This window comes from Poecilia formosa, unplaced genomic scaffold, assembly GCF_000485575.1.
Source record: "Poecilia formosa unplaced genomic scaffold, Poecilia_formosa-5.1.2 Scaffold270, whole genome shotgun sequence".
Taxonomy (NCBI): domain Eukaryota; kingdom Metazoa; phylum Chordata; class Actinopteri; order Cyprinodontiformes; family Poeciliidae; genus Poecilia; species Poecilia formosa.
In genome coordinates this window covers 729,059-749,934 of record NW_006800209.1, presented here as the reverse complement: position 1 = coordinate 749,934, position 20,876 = coordinate 729,059, and the positions used below count along the sequence as shown (strand labels likewise).

Here is a 20,876-nt window from a genome sequence, read left to right as displayed (position 1 = left end):
ACATTTAAAAAAAAAAAAAGTTTCGGATCCAAAAAGTCGGCGTTTCCGTGTGGACGGGGGAATAATTTCTCTGTCTTAGATGAAAAAAAAAAAAAAACGTTACCATGTGGACGGGGCCTAGTAGCCACTGTAGCTGTAACTAATAATCCCACTGAAATACATTTCCTCTGTGTTGAAACAACACAAAATGTTGAGACGTTTAAGAGGCAGTTTGTGCATTTTGCTTAACCAAACACTGCAGATCAAAGTTTACACACAGTGTCAAATTCCCTTCATTTCTACAGCTTGCAGTTTATCAGCAGCACAATGGATGTAATAATGAAAGTACAGAGGGAGTGACGACACGGAAGAGCTAACACAGACAAGGGAGGAATAATAAAGTTGTTTCAACTGATCCAACACAGACTCCGGCAGCTTGCAGAGACACACCAGCTGATGTGTCCTGTTTGCTGCTTCCTGCTGGCTCGCTCCCACTAGGGTGGTGTCACAGGCAGACAAGGCCTGGAGGTGCAAGGACACGCGATTCCTCCACAGCTTTCCTTCCTGTTTTCCCCTCCGCCGACCCAACAAGTCCTACTTCTCGCTGGAAAAGCAAAGGGAAATACCTGGCAAGCGATACCATCAGCTCTCTACAATAGGGGCAGGTCTACAGCTGACTTAGCTCCTCGGGGGAAAACAGAGGCTCTTTGACAGCAACACCCCCACCCGTCACCCCCTCCGTCGACCCCGCTCCTCTCCTCCTCGCCTAGCCCACGCTTTCTCATTTAGCAGTCGGCAGGTGGTTGGATTTCACTAAAAAGCTGTTTTCCCAGAGTCTCTAGCGTAGAGGAAGAGAGAGCAGAGCAGAGAGAGGCTCTCTTAAAAATAGATCCGCTCAGTTAACGGCGGGCTACGGATTCACACTGCCGTGTTTCACCAGGAAATGATTCCCAGGGCTTGTCCCTTATGTTTGCCTGACTAGAAGCAGCTAAGTGATTGACGGCTAGCCTTTGCAGCTCAGAGGATATGTTTTGCTAATGTGCAGTGGCAGTTGTCCAACGCTGAATGAGTAACATTTTACTGGCTTTTTCACAGTCGACACTCTCACAACAAACCAACCTCTTCAAAGCATCGTGAGAAAGAAATTATCTTGGCATGTGAAATCGCAGAAGCTAGTATTTTTGTTAAATTAAAAAAATAAAAAATAAAACAACTCAAATGTAGCAATCAGAAAGTCAGACAAGTTTCCACACTTTTCCTCCACTCTGTTTTTTACAAAGGAGTCAATTCTACTCTTTTGAAAATTATGTTAAAATGTGGATCTGGTTAAGTTGAATAAAATGCACAGATTGCCTAACAAAAATATTCATCATCTCTAAATCATTTTTGATTTTTTTTTTTAAATTCCCAAATTAAAAACAAAAGTATACAAGCTACTTATTAACCTCAGTTTTTGTTGCAATTACACTGGAGCTTTCTGAGGGACATTATACTTAATGAGATTTTAAACAAAGGTCACATGGTTCAAAATATATATAAACAAATTCCCTTTGAAATGATGCACTGCTATCAAGTGCCACCCCAATAGGTTCACACATCTAAATTTAATTTAGCCATAAGTTGCCATGTTTTCAGTTAACATGTCATGCGAGAATAAAAACAAATATCTGGAGAAAAAAAAAAAAAAAAAACTATACATAACTCCTAATGGACCCTTCCATACAATAAAATACGGCAGTGGAAGCATCATGCTTTGTTTTGCTCTTCCTCAGCAGGAAAGAAGATGGGGAGAAGGGTGGAGCTAATTACAGGTAACCCTGAAATAAACCCGAAAGGCCCTGCTTCGGTTGAAACAAAAACACCACAATTATGCAAATTTGTAAGAAAAAATTTTTTTGATTTTGTGTGCGAATTTCCACTCTTGCGAAAATAATGAGGGACTGCCTAATAAAATATATCGATGTACGTCGACGTAATGTGGAAAAAGTCTTAAAAGACGACGTTTAATACAACATAATGTGGAAACTTGGAAGTTCTGGTAATCGCCGAGAAAATGAAATGTTTATACGACTACAATCAGTGAGGCTGAAAGTTAAGGGAAACTGGGAAGCCTGGTTATTAAGCTCCGTGTGTGTTTGTGTGTTATATATCTTACTGCTCTGCAGCTTGCTTTAAATGCACAAAATCTGATCCTGCGAGAGCAGAGAAGACTGGAGCAAGAATCACTGGCTGTCCCCATCAACGATGAAACGCAGAAGGACTGTAAGTCTGTAATTTGTTTCTGTATGCTGCAACAAACAAACCATTACCGTCTCTCATCTAAAATGACCTAAATCGCGTCTCTCTGCAGCTGATGAGGCAACCGGGCTGTAGGACAGATGCTGAGGTTCCATTTTGATGGATAGAAGGGAAATAAGGAGACATGCAGCGGCTGGAGCCAATAGGTATTTTAGGACACTGGTGTGTGGATGAGAAAAATCACATTTTAAACGCGCGTTTTTAACGTGGCTGCACTAGTATAACAGTTGCAGATGTCGTTTTGCATAAGAAGTAGCTATCAGAGTGCTTTGCATGCATGCGTACAGGCAACTTTTGTGTCCGTCTCCTATTGATCCCCTCCTGGCGATGTGCATGCTCTCCGAGGAGAGGATCTTCAGTATGGAGTGGGGGTGGATGAGAAGAGAGAACTGGCTCGGAGGAGTCTATCTGGGCCTGGAGAAGTGGTGCGAGCTCAGCCACAGGGCTCCAATCGATCTGGCATGTCTGCTCGCCCTGTGCAGGGCTGCTTGCCCCGCACAAATGGCCTGGGACACAGTCCCCAGGCCGCCGTCGCAGACACTCTCCTCTCTGCGTTTTAAGCAGCAGCAGCAGCAGCAGCAGCAGCAGCAGGGCTTTAGTTAGCTGCAGGCCCACCTACTGGCTGCTCACACTTCCTTTTGCACCAAGTCCCCGTCCAATCGATGAGCACTAAGCTGCCTGAATCCATCTTCAAGGGATAGAAAGGCTAAGCAGAGAGATTGGAGAGTGGTCGGAGACCGGGAGGGTTCAATACTAGATTACCTGTTATTTTGTATGTGATGACACAGGGCCTGCATTGCTTCTGAAGCTCCATGTGACAAAAAGCAATCAAAACCCACAACCGGAGCAGATTCTGTCCGCTCTCCATCACAGTCCCGTCGCTCTCCATACAATCTGGGGGTGGCGCAAATCCCCCTCTGAGGGTGGTCAGTTTTACATATTGTATGTCACTAGACGGGTATAAAGGGATTTAACATTTAGTAAAGCATAATCCATCGCAGGCTTTGTGCCTGCCTAAGCTGCACGCATCAAATCTGATTGCAAGAAGGCTGCTACCAACGGCTAGCTGGGAGGGGGGAAGAGAACACCCACACACACACACACACGCAGATAGACACACACACACGCACACACAGGCATGGTTTGTCACTCGAACAATGAGGATAGGAGACAGCAGGAAGTCTGCCGGGGAGGTGGAGGATCTTCCATGATGACACCGGGAGGTAAATTACAAACGAGCACGTAGGTGCTGAGGCTGTAGTACCGAGTCGAGAGCCGTTCTTAATATAAACCAATCTAACAACCCTCATCGTCATGGTGGGGGTGGGCTGTGACATTTCAGCCCCTCGAAACCTGTCAATCTAACTGGGAGGAGAAGACAGGAAACATAAATATTCCCCCCCGACACTGACTACGCTGTGCACTCGGATGTGGAAATATAAATATTGGATAGAGCTAGCCCTCCGAGATGGTTGGTTGTGTTTATACGCCTTTTGAATGTTTCATTGATGTGATTGGCTGTTTACATTATTCTTTTTTCCCCCCGCCCCCCATTTTTTTTCTTCTTTTTTTTTACTTTGAGCTGCACGGCGAGTCAATGCAGCGCAGACTGACTGCACTTTTATTGGTTAACCCTTGGTGTCGGGGTACGAATGGGCGATAAAAGTGACAATTACATTTATAACCCAGCCTCTTAGCTGGAAGTCTACCGCCACATTCAGTGGAGCTGCACAGTATTAATATTGTAAAACCCTGTAAGTGGGACATCGTTTGTTAATATTTCAGCTATGATATCAGTTATAATAAATCTTCCCCCCCCAAGCTCTTCTCTTTCATTGCCAACAATCTGTGGTCTTAAGCATCCACCCAACAGGATGAACATATTATATTCACGCAAAATGACAATTTCTGACATTATCACAAACAGCAACAGCCAGAAACGCTTACTATTAATAAATACATCACACAATGACTCTGCATATTTACGATGCTTTACGTAGCCCCAGCATTTTTAACATTAGAGATTAAAAATAATGCTACACTTTTGAAAAAGAAAACGATTTATTACTGGACAGAATAACCAACACATAACAAATACTGCTCTGAAAACGAGACTTCAGTGTTATCACTCAGGCTACTTCAGTTATAGTAAGCAGCCCAGAGATGCTGGGAAATCAGCGCACAATAACTCTGAACAAAAAAATGATTAAAACCAGCGTCAACAGCAAAAGTAACAATCTCAAACATAATGTCAATTTTTTTTGTGATTTCAAACAACAATTTGATCTAACGCGTTAAATCCAAATAGTTGTTCAAGTAATTGGCCAAGCGGAGTGGAAAAATGATCAAAACAGCAAAAGAATCAATTAATGCAAACCTCCGATGTATTAAACAAGGTGGTTAAAGGAAACCTTCAATGTTTCCTAATCAAACACTTTAGCGTCTCCTCTGCTACCTGACCTTTCACCAGCTCCTACATAAACGAAGAGACGTCACGACAACGATTTAGTTGTAAGTAAGGCGCGCAGCAGGAGAGCAGATAGCAGTCAGCGAGGCCTCCATGCTCACCTGCAATACCAACGCTTTTATAAACACAACACGTGAAAAAGAAGCCACATTTACAGCTCGGGATGAGCTTGGCTCTGTTCCCATCTCCTTTACGTCCGACTCGACGAAGGCGTCGCGCTGCAGCTCAAACGTCTCTCCAGGAAGCTGGAGAACCCGCTAGCCCCAGAAACGATGGCAGACTTTCAGAGAGTCAGACGGTGTTGGGAAGAAATCGTTATCGCGGCTGTCGTCACAATCACATCATCTAGTGGAGCACCACTTTGCTTTATTGACTCAGCTCAAGACAAAGCTCAGAGTGGGTCACAGGATTGATTGCATGATGCATCGGCCTTTAGCCTGAGGGAGCGTTTCTGCTGTTGGAGAGTTGATTCTTTGAAGAATCCGCAATCCCTCCGCAGCTCATCGCAACCGAGATGACTGTTTCTTTAAGGGAAATCAATTGGGTTTTGTTTCCGCGCATCTCCTAAAGCTAGTTTCACATCAGGGTACAGGCACAGTTTTACAGGAAATTAAAGACTTTTCCAAACTGAACTTTTCAGACTTCTTAGTGGGGTTTTTTACCACCTTCACTTTGAATAGAAATACTAAGATTTGTATAGAAGACATGTTCACTTTAGGAAGGAAGGAATGGAAGGCATGAAATGAGAGAAGGAAAGAGAGAAGGAAAAAAAGAAAGACAGAAAGAAAGAAGAAAAAAAGAAAGCTACTGAAGACACCAGGAAGGACCTAAAGAATGTGAGACAAAAATGAAAGGAAAGATAGGTAGGACACAAGAAAGGACACATGTGAATAAGCAAAGAAGAGTAGGAAGCAAGGAGAGAAGAAAAAACAGAGGAAATAAAGGAGGAAAAAACAAGTAGGATATCAGTTAGAGAAAAAGACAGGTTGCACATGTGGAAAGAACAAAAAATACAATGAACAGAAAGAGTAATATGAGGACAACAGGAAGAACAAAAAGAAAGGAGGGAAAAATTAAAACTTGTTTTGGAGAAACGTATAAAACACACCAAAAAAAGTTAGGAAACAAGACAAAGGAAGGAAAGAAATTAATTCTGTCCTATCAAAGGAGTACACCTTTTAGAAAGGACAGAAGGAACAGAGAAAAGAAGTGAGAAAAACAAAAGGACAACATTATAAAATCGTACTTTTTGCTTTCAGAGACGTGAAAAACATCGACATGAAATTCCAGACTCTACCTGACAGCGTATCAGTCCTGTCTTATAAACAATAACATGGTGACTGTTAGAAAGCCATCTACAAGACGTAGATGGCAGAAGTTGGTGAACTGAACCCAGTGATGGTGAAACGACACAGATCAGGTCAACACCGCTGAACGAACTCACCTCCGGGTCTGTAAACAACGTCGTCTTCCGTAATGAAGGACGTAATCTCTCCGTTCTCTGTGCGCTCGTAGCGCGACTTCTTCTTGGGCATCTTCTTCTTGCCCTTCTTGCCGGCCTCCTCGGCCGTGCCGCTGCCTCCGCCGGTGCTGCCGTTGTCGTTGTCCTCGTCTTCGCTGTGCTCGCTTTCTGCATAGTTCTTGGCCCCGCCCTCCAGCGTGCAGCTGCGGCGCGGCCTGGAGCTCTCGCTCTCGCCCCGGTCTCCGTCCTGCCGGCGAGATTTCCCGGCCTCCCTTTTGTCCCGGTCCCTGTCTCTGTCTCTGTCCCGCTCTTTCTCCCGTTCCTTCTCTTTGTCGGCCGTCATGATCCGCCACGTGCCTTCCTCAGTCCTCTCACGGCTGGGCCTCCGTGAAAGGTAGACTGTGAGCCTGGGCTTCAGAATTCTGAATTTACCAGTCAAATCCAGGGAAAATTCGGCCACACCAACAACCCCAGTGTTTCAGGAAACCTGCGAATAAAACAACAACGATTAGCACAGGTTTGTTCCTGTACGACTGTTAGCTGGTACATGCACCATTTGCATCTTTGGTGATAAAATACAACAACCTCCACCAGGAGCAAGGCCGGTTATTCTTAATGGACGTACATTTTAGGGGAGGAAATTTCTTTAAAAACAATGTATGCGCCAGAGAAAAACAAGCAGTGTTAACAGTTTTGGTTTTAATAATTTCCTCTTGATAAAAGATATAGAAGTAGATTTATTTAAATGTGAAATGGAGAAGAAGAAAGGCAAGAACCTGAAGGAAAAATCAAACCTTTTTGTAGCTCCAAGGAGCTTAAACAGAGCCGAAGAAAGATTTTATGTGTTGAACTTTGTCACGTAGTGACGTATTACCACCACAAGCTTCAATGTATTTTGTCGTAATTATACATGATAGACCAAAACATTAATTAAGTCTAAAAAATAAACAAAACATTTTTTTAAACTTTTCACAAATTTGAAATCTGAAAAGTGTGTCTTGTTTTTAGCTGCATCCATCTTCTCACTAACTATAATCAATGTCCCTGTCCCTCCTGAAGATGGATATCCCGTCTTATCTCATGTTTGCGTGAAAAAGTTGTTTTTTTTTTTATCTTACCAGGTCATAGTTTACCTGTAGACAGAGTTTCAAACATTTGATTGAGTCAAATTTCCATTTAATATACTGATCAGTTCTTGATGCTGATTGTTCACGAATGTTCTCTTAAAAAAAATACAAAAACAAAACAAAACTGTGTGCTTCCCTGAACAGCTGGATTTTTACTGAGTTTAAATTACACACAGGGAGATCTGGTTACCAAGTAACTGACCTCTAAAGAAGGAAAAAAAAAGCCAAGTTGGCAGAGTAATTTTTCACTCAACATCACAATTATGCACTATTTTGTGTTGGTCTACCACAATAAAACACACTGAAGTTTGTGGTTGTAACATATGATCAGAGGTGTAACGCTGGGGTTTTTTTTTTTATTATTTCAGCAGTAAAAGTAGTAAAAGTAGTAATCTACTTGGTTTATATGGAGCTCAATCCTCAATGACAAAGTTAACAGACTCGTGTCTTCGCAGGCCCCTGGTGACATTTCTGCCCATCCATCCATGTGTGCTTATACTTCTAGACTGCTCCCCACCCCAACCCAATCCAGCGCTTAGCTGACAGTCACTGCTGTGATAATGTGAAGTGACAGCTCCGAGGGGGGGTGTGGGGGGTGGGAAGGGGTTACAGCAATCCGCTGGGTGAGGGAGGGGAGAGGGAAAGAGCCAGAGTCAGTCATTTGCCATGCTTAGTTCGCTGCCACTTACAGCTATCTTCACCGAGCCGCCACTTTTTTCATAAAAACCCTCCATAAACACTGGAGCACGGCAAAGCTGAAGCAGCGCACTGTCTGCGCCACACTGCTCCTACACACAGCACCCACAAAGGAGGCTACTCATTTACTGGCAATGCTCACCTCCACCTCCGCCCCCACGGCAACAATTTAACTAGAAATGGTTATTATAGCCCCTGGAGGGCTGAGGCCGGGCAGTCGGCACCGGTGTTACCATGGCCATGGTGGCAGAGAGGAAGAGGGGAGGCATGAAAGAGACAAAACCACCGCTGAGGGAAAATTAAAGAGCAAATCTTCAGGCCAGCGAGCGTTTATTTGAAGAGCCACAAAGATGGAAAGGTGAGCAGTGGGGAGAAGATGGAAGGTGAGGGGGGGGGAAAGAAAAATGCTTTTGGCTCAAACTAACACACAGTGATACACACTGAAGCCTATTTGACAATGGCACTCCTTAGCAGCGGGCGCTGTCATCTCGTGAGCAGACACCAACTGACAGGGCAGCTGCTCTTGTCGTCGGTTTCAACACAAACACAGAGTCTGATTAAACCGCAGCCTCGTCACAGCCCCATTAATCACCTAATGATGAGTTACCAGGCGACCACTGGGCTGCTGGCACACACACACATTAGCGAACAGAGGGAAGATGAAAGGGCTCTGGAGCTTTGTGACGGGCATGTTCGTGCACGGATGCGCAGCCAAAACCAACACATACAGATAGTGTGAAGAGACACTGTGTGTCCTCCTGCTGTGTGTGTCGGGTCCAAAATTAACTTTGACAGAATAGCTAAGAGTTCAAGGGGAAAACACTTGATGGATAAGCATTTTATGGAGTTAAATATCAGCTTCATCAAAGAGTTTGAGCGACACGTTTTGGCTCATCTAGAAGGTCGGAAATAAAGTTAAAAAAAAAAAAATCATCTTTAGGTGTTGAAATGTGTTTCGTATTAAATCCACGTGATACGAGACATGAAAGCTGTCTGTAAACACATCACATGCTTAATTAGAGGAATCTGACGCCTGACTGCTCGTTACAGCCGAACCACTGATATTTAAATGGTTTACCTAAACGTAGGCATTAAGTCCAATCAGAGCATTCCCATTTATTCCTGGAAGCTGGGACTCGGATCGGGAAGTGACGTCGCCAAACCCAAGCATGCTCGAACTGGCAATTAGAAATCCAGTTAGATTTGGTAATTGTTGTGCTCAGTAACCAGAATGACCACTATTAGCTATACAGGCCAATATAAATTGATTTTCTTTTTCCCCCCCTTAGCATTTAAATGCATGCAACAACAGCAGCTACATATTGCCTGACAGAGGCAGCACTGCTGATTTATTGGAATACAAGCCAACAAAAGAGTAAATAAATAGTCTACTGTTTCTTATTTCATAGAGAAGAAGCAGCTTACCAGCAGAATTTGAGGTGAAAAACTAACAACGTTAAAGCAAAAGTAAATACTGGTGAGAACATGTTTAGATGCATCAAGAAAATGAAGAAACTGACCTTTACATAAAAAGGTTAAGACAGCAAAAAAAACACTAAGCGGCAGCAACTTGAAGAAGTGTCACTCTGTGCTGTTTATTATGTAGCTGTAATTACAGCATCTCCGTGCCTGTATGTTGGTAATATATTCTTAAAACTGTCGTCTCCTGCAGTGAGACGACATCAAACAGGTTGAACATCTTATAGAGATGCAGGATATGCAGACAATGTTTCGCTCAGCCGCTACATTCGCCGTTTTCAGTGTCAGTGAGGGTTTTAAAAACGGCAGAGTAAACACAGAGGTGTAAAAACAACATATGGAAACATTCCCACAGCACCTTCTGGCTGCAGGAGAGCGAGCGAGAGCAAGTCTTTCAGCAGAGAACGAAAGGCCTTTGTAGTTCTTAAAGAGCAAAGCAATTAGCTAAAACGGGGTATTAGCAGCTCAAAGCTTTCCCAGGTACCAAAAATCCATCCACAACGCTCCTATCGGCGCCTTTCTACATACCGCTTTCCCAGCAAAAGTAAATATCCACTTGTGTTTTACAGCTGTTTATTCCAAATGTTTGGCTCTACCGGCAAGTGTAGAAGGTGCTAGGAACACCAAGACCTTCACAACGGCACCATTTGATAGCTGGGCTCAAATCCTGAAGGCTGCTAGAATCTGTGTATACGCTAAGCACCTCCTCGCTCCTCTAATCAGTAACATAAGCCTCTTCCAATGAAACCAACAAGGACTCTAAACTGTTGCAAATGGAGGGCTGACCCCCTCTCCTTTGATGTAAGAGGCAGATGTAAGCCCCTGCACGGATCTTTACAACCTAGGTACGATTAGGTTGCATCTGGAGATGCTTTACGCAGCTGCTTTGCAACAAATTCTTTAACTTTGACTATTTCACCAGGGATACACACACGCACACGCTTGTGTTTGTTAACCCTAGAAGGGTAAAAAGACAGAAAGGAAAATCTTAGATGCTCCAGTGAGGTAATTTTACGCAAGCAATGGAAGATGAACAAGCAGGGAAATGTGGAAGCAGTCAGTGATTCTGTACCAACGGGAAGAACAGGAATGAGAAAGTGAGATATATGTAGAGAGAGAAAGAACCATTTCTTCCTCCAGTACTCAAGAAAAAAAAAAAAAACCCACAAAGTACTCAGTGGAAAGCGGCACTGGCCGATGAATAATACTGCGAGGGGGCAGGTGAGGCCAGGAGCTATTACACATCAATCACTGGGCCAGGACCCTTTGAAAGATACCAGCTGTCTTAATGGAAAAGCAGAGGAGGGGGAAGTGGCTGAAGAGGGGTTGAGGAGGTCCCAGCTAACGACACCTAATCCACCATTTACATTACTGCAATGAAGTCGAGGGCTAACAGCCAGGGGGGCCTGAGCTGAAATACATTTTTCTTTTGCGTGCCTTTCACAATGAGACCTCTGGCCTGAAAAAAAAAAGAAAAAAACCCCACATAGTTTGTGGCTCGTTTAACACATCATCCCCCCACCGGCGGCCGCACAGCAGGTTTGTGTTACTGAACGCAGCTTTTTCCTTCGCTCTCAAAAGAAGGTATGTTTTATTCATTCCAGTCACTCCCACGTTTAACTAAATCCAAGATCTGTCGAAGAATAAACAATGAAATCATCGAGCAGAGTGATGATTCAGTAGGGTTAATGTTTTATCGTGCTAAATCTAAGTAACCGATAACAAATATTGCTCAAGTCGCACATCCTTCTCCTTCAATCTTCCACTAAGCATGACGATAATAGAAATTTAAGTGGGGGGAAATATAACCAAGGCACAATATGACCAGCGCGCTGATTCACTCAGATTAGGGAGAGAGCCTGAGAAGTCATTCATGGCATATTCAATCGCAGAATTATGGAGTAGCAAAAATGTGATTGGCAAGGATTTAGGGCCGGCTTTGCTTGGGGATTGAATGAAATACTCGCATGAATACAGATTAGAGGAGAACAATGTTAGCATGAATATACACAGGGTTATTAACAATGAGGGCGCCTCAAATTGATCCGAATAAACCAGACAGATTCTCGGTAGAGCGGGGATCCTGGCCGTGGCGGTGTGGAGCTGCGGCGGGTTTTCGTCAGCTCCAATCCATTACTCAGAGTGATCTAATCTAAGCTGCCGTCCAAGCTCCCTAGAAACAACAGCACAATGAAAGACTCAGCTGGAGGCTGGGGTAGGCCACTTCATAAGGGATTCTTTGTGGTCTCTGCACCCTTCCTGCTTTGTCTTACCTGCTGCAATCATGCCTCGCTTTGCTCTCCGAGGCCTGCTCTGTTTTAGTGCGCACAAGACTTGTTTTTCAATTTACAGATGATAACCACGGTTTTTTTTTTTCCCCTTTCCGCTAAACTTGCTTTTGCAAAGACTATTTTTAGTCAACATCCGGGGTTACTTTAGCAGGTAAAAACCACGCTTGAGAGAGAAAACGAAAAAAAAAAAAAAAAAGAAAAAAAAAAGGGCAGCATGGGGGTTTCCAATGAAAACACTCAACCCTGACTTGAGACTGAAATGGTTTAAAGCAAATCAGTGCTGCACCAGATCAGATTTGAAAGCAAAAGACAGATAATATCGCAGACAGAAAACATGAACAAACTATATCCCATAGATCATAATAAAAATGGATGCTTTCTTTCAGCAGTACAATTTAATCCTGAGGGCAACAAGGATGGATGGATGTACAAATTGGTAGACAGACTGTGGAAAAGGTAGATGCATAGATGGATGTTTGAATGGGTGAAGAACACATAGTTTAATTGAAGGTTCGATGGTAGGACGCATTAATGGATGAATGTGTAGATGGATGAAAGGATAGCCATACCAACTGCATGGATGAAAGGAGGACTGTTGAATGTACCGAAGGTTGGAAGATGGATATTTGGACAGAATGACTAAGAACAGAACAGATGGATGTATAGATGACGAATGAATGGATGGATAAATGGAAGGATGCAACTTTCAGAGAACAGGACAGTGAATAAATCTGGAAAAACACCATCTTTTTCCCTACATCAATGTCTTCTTTCTACATTCCTCCAGCACAGCAAATGACTTAAATCAAATTCCAGACTGTTCCAGACTGCGCAGAGATCCTGTAATCAAACATATTTCTCGCAGTCGCACAGAAACACCCTGTATTGCTCCTCACAGTCTAAGCCTGTACTCCATCTCCAGAAGAAGGCTAAATCCCCCTCCTCTCCATTTGTGGGCTTCTCCACGAGAGCCTAAATTGACCCTGAGGCGGCCGTGCCGCAATCCAGCACGTCCATTACCTCCAACGTTTGTGAGCTAGTGCTTCACTTGGCGGCATAATGCCGGCTGCTTGGAGACACATGGCACCTGCTGGTTTCTGCAGCCCGAGCAAAGCTGCTATTTCATCGTCACATTTTGACATAACTCCGAGGAGGGGAAATGCCAGGGCTGTCCACCTTCAGCCTTTTTGCCTTTCTGCTAAATGAGGCACTTTTAAGAATGTAATGGCGAGCGAGCCGGTGAAGGACCTCTCCCAATGTGCCATTGATAACAGAGGCTGGAGAATGCGAGGTATGCGCTGGCAGACAGAGCTATCATGAACATGGCTCATAATTGAGTTATCTTGTAGCTCTGTGAGAGGCTGTGTGAAAAAGAGAGGATTTCTAGTGTCTCACACATTCACCAAGGCTTTGACAATTCAATTTTTTTTGGTATATTATGCTGTTGAAACGGAAATTTAGCCTCCGGTGAAGCTGGGGTCAGGAGGAGTATAAATACCCACCGGGGAGACATCCAACTCTGATTTGTACCAGAGAAGATTTGTATCATGTTTGTGTCTCCAAACGTTTATCATTATGAAACAGAGCAGAGGGAAGGAGGAGGGAGTAGGGGGGGCTTACACGACATTTTCTCAATCAGATGCATGCCGGAAAAAGATTTACTAGTATAAAAGTAGAGATAGAAAAAAAAATCAACAGTGATTTTTTTTTTGCCTACTGTTGAAAAGACTCTTGAGATTTTAATATCTGAGCACTCAATCATGTAGCACTTCCACTGATATTCTGCAATCAAATATCCCCACTCTTCCTCTGCAATCTGCCTATCAGCTTAACAAGCCTATCCATCAGTTCAACTTCAACTGGTAGTCTAAATGAGTGTGAGAGGGGAGGAAATGTATTCATACAGCTGCCCTACATCCTCCAGCTACACTAATCACTATGCCACACAGAGAGAGACGTGCCAACGCAAAGGAGGAAAAAAAACAACAAAAAACAAAACAACAAAAATAGATTAGAGTGACAGATAAGACAGCTCTGAGGTTTCAGAGTGACGGTGCGGGCCAGCAGGAGCCATGAAGGATGCCGTCAAGAACAGTGATGCGGAGAAAGCAAAAACAAAGCCACCGAGGTCAGCACACAAAACGATTTCTCCGCCTAAATTATTAAGCGACGTAACGGCAAATTCTGCTCAATCCTCGAGCAGATGGTCGGGGCGGTGGAGGACAATCCCCTCCTTTCAATGCCTTTTACTGATCAGGGGTAAAGAAGAAGGGGGAGGAGAACCTCCACCTCAATATGCCACAGGATGATATTACCGCTAATTAAGTAGGTATTTTGTTTCATATGCAAACACCTCTGCTCTAACCACTAACCGCCACGACACAACCATCTACACTGATTTCTAGAGGGAGAAGAGTTAAACAAAGCGTTCCTTATTTCTCTGTAGTTTTCCACGCGTGGCGTAGTTTTAATGTGCAACCCAGTGCTTTCTATCAGGGTGATGTATGAACGTTGCAACTACAGGCTGTGAGTTAAAAATCTGCATTTTGAGTGCTTTTGTTAAAGGAAAAGGCTGTGAGCAGGGCTGTGAGCAGGGCTGTGAGCAGGGCGGTGAGTGGGCGAAGAGCAAGATTCAACCTCATCACCTCTAAAGCCTCGTACACATGTAGCCGGGTCTTTATAAAACTAAATCTCTCCAGTATGTAATTTAAGAAAATAATATCATACGCAAGGGACAAATCAACTTCCTGTTAGGAGGCTGATTTGTCTGGACAGATATGTAGACAAGTTGAACTACTCTTAAATAGCATATTATTAAGCCTGTCGCGATAAACGATAAATCAATTAATCGCACGATAAATTAAACCTATCAACCTTATTTTAATTATTGGCTTTATCGTCTCTTTCTGTCTTTTTTTCTTTTTGTTGATGGAAAAAAATGAAAAAAGGCTCAGCTCCGGTGCTCTCCACTGACCCTCCCTTCCTCATTTCCTTAGTGTAATGTCCAGCGCACACTGCACGAGTTGTCGGCCCATTTTCAAAACCTGAGAGACACATTAGTCGACAGAAATCCTAGGTGCAACGGTTCGATCGGGTTCGATCGTGCCGTGTCCAACAATGGGCACAAAATAGCTGCAAGTCCAGTTAACTAATTTTAATATCAGGCATTAATCAATGCTTTACTAGAATCTACCTGCAATGCATAGAGTCAGCATAAAGTCCTGACTGAATGAAAATCAGGTAACACTTTATTTGAAGGGGTTGAATAAGACTGACATGACACTGTCATAAACATGAATAAGCCTTCATGAATATTTATGACTGTTGTCAAAGCGTCATTCGATAAATTATGACACTTTTAATATAAAGTTGACATTATTCAAAATGTCTTTGTTTTGACAACTTGACATTAACCAGGAAATCATTATTGTTTAAACTTTACCTTTACTAACAAAGTTACCTGATTTTTAAAGTGCAATCAGTAATACTTTTATAACAAATTTATATCAGTAATGATTTATTGGCTAATGTCAAGTTGTCATAACAAAGACATTTTGAATAATGTCAACTTTGTATTAAAAGTGTCATAATTTACTGAATGACGCTTTATGACAACAGTCATAAATATTCATGAAGGCTTATTCATGTTCATGACAGGTGTTATGTCATGTTTATGACGGTGTCATGTCAGTCTTATTCAACCCCCTTCAAATAAAGTGTTACCAAAAATCATTATAATCTATTTATGTCACCTTAACGCAGAACAGCTGAAAACTTAACGGGTTTATCAACTGCGGTAGCAATTTGGTAGCAATTTGGCTCCAACTCCTCCCCTTGTCATTTCTATATTCTTTGCACAAAATGTTGAATAAACATTAATGTTGTTTCCACACATCATCTCCAATGTCCGCTGGACTTTGGGTTGCGCTGTGTCAGCTGTTTGGGTTTCCCCTCCGTAATTTCCCCTCAGAAAGCAGAGGAGAATCCACGCTTTCTGATTGGCTACCTGTCACATTCAGCGTTAAGCTCCCAGTCGGAAAACCCCCGATTTAGATTGGAGCGCCACGACAATCTAAATTACACTACAGGATGATCGGTTACGAAATCACCAGCGATAATCTTAGATAGGCCAGCAACCCAAGATTGTCATAAGGGGAAAATAGGGGCAAAAATCGTGTAGTGTGAATTATTACATTAGGTAGTCGGATGTGCCCATCTTCTCTATTTAAATCTAGTGATTACTAAAAGGCAATATAGTATACAGACTTTATAATCTGCACTCTTTTGGTTGAATGCAGTATTTATTTCCACTTTGGTTTTATGTTGTTTAGTTTTTATTCAAGTACGTTTTTTGTTCATTTTTTTATTTTTATTTTTGGTTGTTTTGTTTATTTAGTTTATCAGTTCCAATATTATATGTTCTTTTGAAAATAAAGTGTATCTATATATGGCAGGAAATCGCAGACATTATTACGTCATTTTCATTAAATCAGTGTCAAAAGGTCTTGAAACAATATTATCGTTTATCGCAATAATTTTTTAGACAATCGCTCGGCAAAATTTGTTATCGTGACAGATATTATGATTGAAAGTTAATAAAACGAGATGATGTTGATTAGGAATCATGTCAAAGCAGGTAGGTGGATGAATTGATGCATTATTTGTCACACACTGTAATACATAGGTCACCAAATATAAGTTTCTCCAGTTTTCTCAAATCTCCATGCTGGTTTGAGTTTTCATAATCACCTTAGTATTAAACTGAGACTTCATATGGAAAGGCCAACAAGCATAAGACTTTATTTGTTCTCCTAGATATCTGTCTATGTGTTGACTAGATCCAAGTCTGTTTCAAAGTTGGTGATTGTTGAAGAGAAAACACTCAACAGTATGCAAAACCTGTGAGAGGACAAGTGGAGGAAGGGTATGATGTTAGGAATACAAAGTGTTGTGATGATCTTGAATGCTGTACTGATTATATTGGTTAAGGCTACAACTCCTGCTTTTCCTTCATCGTGACAAACCTCCATTCTCATAAAGCAGGTTGGTCACAAAGATCCACATCAGGCATGGAAGTCATCTGGAATGCTTCAATCTACCAAATATCGCATCCAAACAGTCCTTTGCAACAGCAGCTATTTTTCTATACAATTGTCATGTGAATTTTGAGCAAACTTTTTAAAATGTCGCATTAATGAAAAATGTGAATTAGGCATGTTTTCTATACACTGGCCTGGAGCAAATCTACCAGGATATGCAGAGCGTGATTTCGTCAGACGTTGACGCCGTAATAAACAAGATGTAAAGGTTGCAAACTAGCATGGACCAAACATCTCAGAAAAATGAAGAGCTTTTCCCCTCCATGCTGGAGGCTTGAACTTTGAAACTATTCCAACTTTTGTTTCTCTAGTACGGCACAGACTCACTAGCGGATGGAAAAGTTTGCTATGTCAGAACTTATTTGGCAAATGTGTCCCCTTTTCCCTCCCCTTTAGAGCATTTTGTATTTTTCAGAAAAGCCAAAAACCAGCCCAAGCAAGCATAAAAACGTTTTTAGTAGAATTGAGGAAGTTATTTCAGATTTTGCAGTTTTAATCAATCTTTTCACATGCGACACTTCAAAATGCGGATAAGAAAAACATTGATGGAAACACGGCTTGTGATACAGCACACATAATATTTCTGGACAATTACATTCATATCTCCGAAAAAAAAAAAATAAATAAATAAAAAAAATCATGCTGACATTGTCTAAAAAACCCACCGTCTAAGCTCTGTGCATTTCTTTACAATTTCCTAGAGCAGAAGTTATGAGCTAATGAAGGCAGTGAACACTCACCAGGCTGTAGCCTTTACTTCAAGGTGCCTTACTTTAGTAAATGACGGAGACAGAAAAACAAGCATTTAAAGTACAGTTGGGCAGAAGCTGAGGCTATGAAATAAGTAATACTTTTCTGTTCTTGCTGTATACGGAAGATGTGCTGCACATTAATGTACCGGCAACACTGGAAATTGACTGAAATGACAGTAGGAGAGACGGTTTCACTAGCCAATACCAATTTCCAGTTTTCTTTAAGGTCTGACCACGCCGAAAAATGTGCTTTGTGTTCATTAGAAGTAGAGGTTTTAAATTGTAGGTAAAATTAGGAAATCACAAGATCCCTTCCATTTATGCATCAAGCATGTTCTTCACATTTAATTTGATTTCTATTAGAAAACATATAATTATGAACTTGCTGTTGAATGATGTGTAAATGATGAGCACTGTAGTCTTTGACGAACAGAGACAGGTGTGTAATTGGCTTGCCAATCAGAGATCACATCCAGCTAAGGGAAAATTGACTAATTCTAAACTGTGGTTGATTTGTTGATTGCTTGGTTGGCTGATCTCCATCTGTAGCATGTTTGTTCTGAGTAAAGGTGTCTAAGTGAGAAATTTACAAAAATCTGCTAAATCTCATTGCTTTGCTGAAGCCTAAAAATTCATCTCCGTTTACATAAAGCTGAGAGTGCGCTGAACATTTTGATGCCTAACACATGGGTATCGTGATGAACACAAGTGCTTCAAAATAATGAAAATACCCGTAGGGTTAAGCTTGCATGCTGCTAAAACTGCAATCAAATCCAGGGTGGCATTGTAAATATTACCACATTCTTGATGCGTTTGCTTTCAGTCATTCCTCCTTAACGATATAAAAAAATAAAGGGAGGAAAAGGGGGCAGACGTGATGAAAATGCTGGTAGGGCGACCAGCATCTGAGAGCTCAGCTCATAAAAACAGAGTACCTGGGATTTAAGCCTCTTACAGCAGTCGAGGTTTTTAGGTTCTGCACACACACGGTTCGACCACAAATACACACAATTAATTTCTAAAAGCGTGAAAGGGCCAGACCCGTGTGGCTTAGCGCTTTGACTAGAAGTGAATGTTTAGATCCTCTTCCATGTTTAGACGTCGGCGACAAAGGGAACTATTTTCTGAAAATATTAACAGCAGGGGATTGCTGGTAGAATAATGGGCTTTTGGGGAAGGAATTTAAGAACAGAGTATTGAGTATTATACAGTGTACTGTGGTGATCCGGAGATTAACTCTGTCTGTTCATGTGTGAAATGGAGACTTGATCCCCGACTGATAGCGTCCTATGGCTCCTGCAAACACAAGCTGCATTATACTCACCCCCCCACACACACACTCACCTTAAAACTGCAAAACACCAGTTTAGAAGTTGCACCCTTAGCAATAAAACAACAAAAGGCATGTTAAAAACACAGCCCGACACCTACATAACTCACACTGCCTTCAGTTTGATTGTCTCCTTGATACAAGAGGTGAACAAAGCTGGCTGTGTATCTGAGCTGCTGAGTAAGCCTCAGATATTCTTGGAATGTTAATGTTAGGCTTTGACCATGGCAGTCTCACTGACTTCTCCTCTTGTTACAACTCCATTAATGACGAGGAGAGCGCTGCTCTGCTCTGCCTGTGCAGTGTGATTTTCTGATGGTGCTAGTAGAGTAACTGTTAAACTGACACTGTGTTATGAGACCTAACAGTGAGCTAATCCTGTGCTTACGTTGTCTTTAAGCATGCCATATGCTGCGTTCATGCACAGAAAATCAGCTTCAAATACGTCTGCCATTGGCATGGCCTGTCACTAAAAAACAAACATTTCTTTATTTGATTTATTTTTGGACTAATTGTTAAAGTAACTGAATACGGTGCGTCGTCTCCTCTTTGTGGATTATTTTTTATAGAGTATATGTCTATAAAATTCAAAAGAAAAATGCAGCTTTGGAAGCTGAAATACATATCTGCAATGCTACTTGACATCCTATTGGCTGGCGTTTGCAAAGCAGCCAATCCAGGAGCGCCACGCATTCTGCTTGGATCTGATTGGCTGTAGCACCAGGAGCGGAAATAAGGAAAATTGTAAAATTAAGATTCTGCAGTAGTGCCAGAACAGTTTCCACTGTGCTTAAAGCATATTAAAAAAAAAATACTGCGGATTCAATCTAAATGACCAATTTTATTTTTATATTATTTTTTTAAACCAGCCAATAAACATAAAGAAAGCACCAAAATTCCTAAAGGTCTATAAAAAAAGAGAACAAAGAAAGAAAAGAAAACCTTGAATATGCATGTTGCGTATCTCAAATATGATCAACCTGAGGTGGAAATGACCAAAAAAAGACTCGTTACAGTGATGCGTGCAACACTGTTGCCATTTTAAAAGACATAACATGAATATTCAATATGAATATCAACTGTATTTCCTAACTGAGTGTTATTTATCAGTTTGCCTGGTCTAAATGTCATTCATTGAGACAGTAGCATTATCTAAACAGTTAAATGTCTTCACTTAATGCAGTTGGCTGCATTAAGCCTGACAACACATGGACAAAGCCAGGGCTCCTCAGATATTTTTATTACTCTATTTTTATGACATCATGGAGATGTGACTATAAAACCATATTCGGGTCAAGAAGCTTGGCTTCGGTTTTAGACCCCGGCAGTGTAAATGGATATAGAGCCCCCCAAAAAACAGTGAAATTGCTCTTTTTGCTTTTTGAAGGAGTGTCTCTGTTTTATTCATTACTGGCTGAAAATTGTGATCAGAGTTGGAGAAATAAACTCTTGCTGTGACAAGGCAAATTTAAGAATAAGGGTGGTCATCTAAACATAAGATGGCATTTATTTTTCACAAATACTTAGATTATTAGATAAAGGGATGATGCTAAAGTAAATTCTGTACAACCAGAAGGTTCTCAGTTTGAATCTGCATATATGTGTGTGTGTGTGCGTGCGTGTGTGTGTGTGTGTGTGTGTGTGTGTTTTCTCCAGGTAGTCCAGTTACATTAATCCATCTCTCTATATTGTCGTAGAAGTGAGTGTGTTTGCACGGATGTTTATCTCGTGTCTCATGCGTCATGTCGTGTAAAACTACCAAACCAAGCAACGTGCTCAAACCTTCTATTAAACATCATCTAACGTAAAAAAAACCCATCAAACTTCAGACCTCTTAGTTCAGTAACGCACTCATTAGTCGGTACGCACACATCTATCGGAAATGTTTTGATTATT

At 41.8% G+C, this 20,876-nt stretch overlaps 1 protein-coding gene across 4 annotated transcripts in view; it reads right to left on the bottom strand.

The window, feature by feature from the left end:
* Nucleotides 1–20,876, bottom strand: part of rerea (arginine-glutamic acid dipeptide (RE) repeats a) — a 180,676-nt gene that overhangs the window by 92,669 nt on the left and 67,131 nt on the right. For all 4 annotated transcript variants that reach the window (XM_007570934.2, XM_007570936.2, XM_016681116.1 and 1 more), the window contains exon 2: nucleotides 6,189–6,693. In XM_007570934.2, coding sequence (XP_007570996.1) covers nucleotides 6,189–6,549 — 361 coding nt within the window. In that variant the 5' untranslated portion in view covers nucleotides 6,550–6,693. The remainder of the gene's footprint in view (nucleotides 1–6,188; nucleotides 6,694–20,876) is intronic.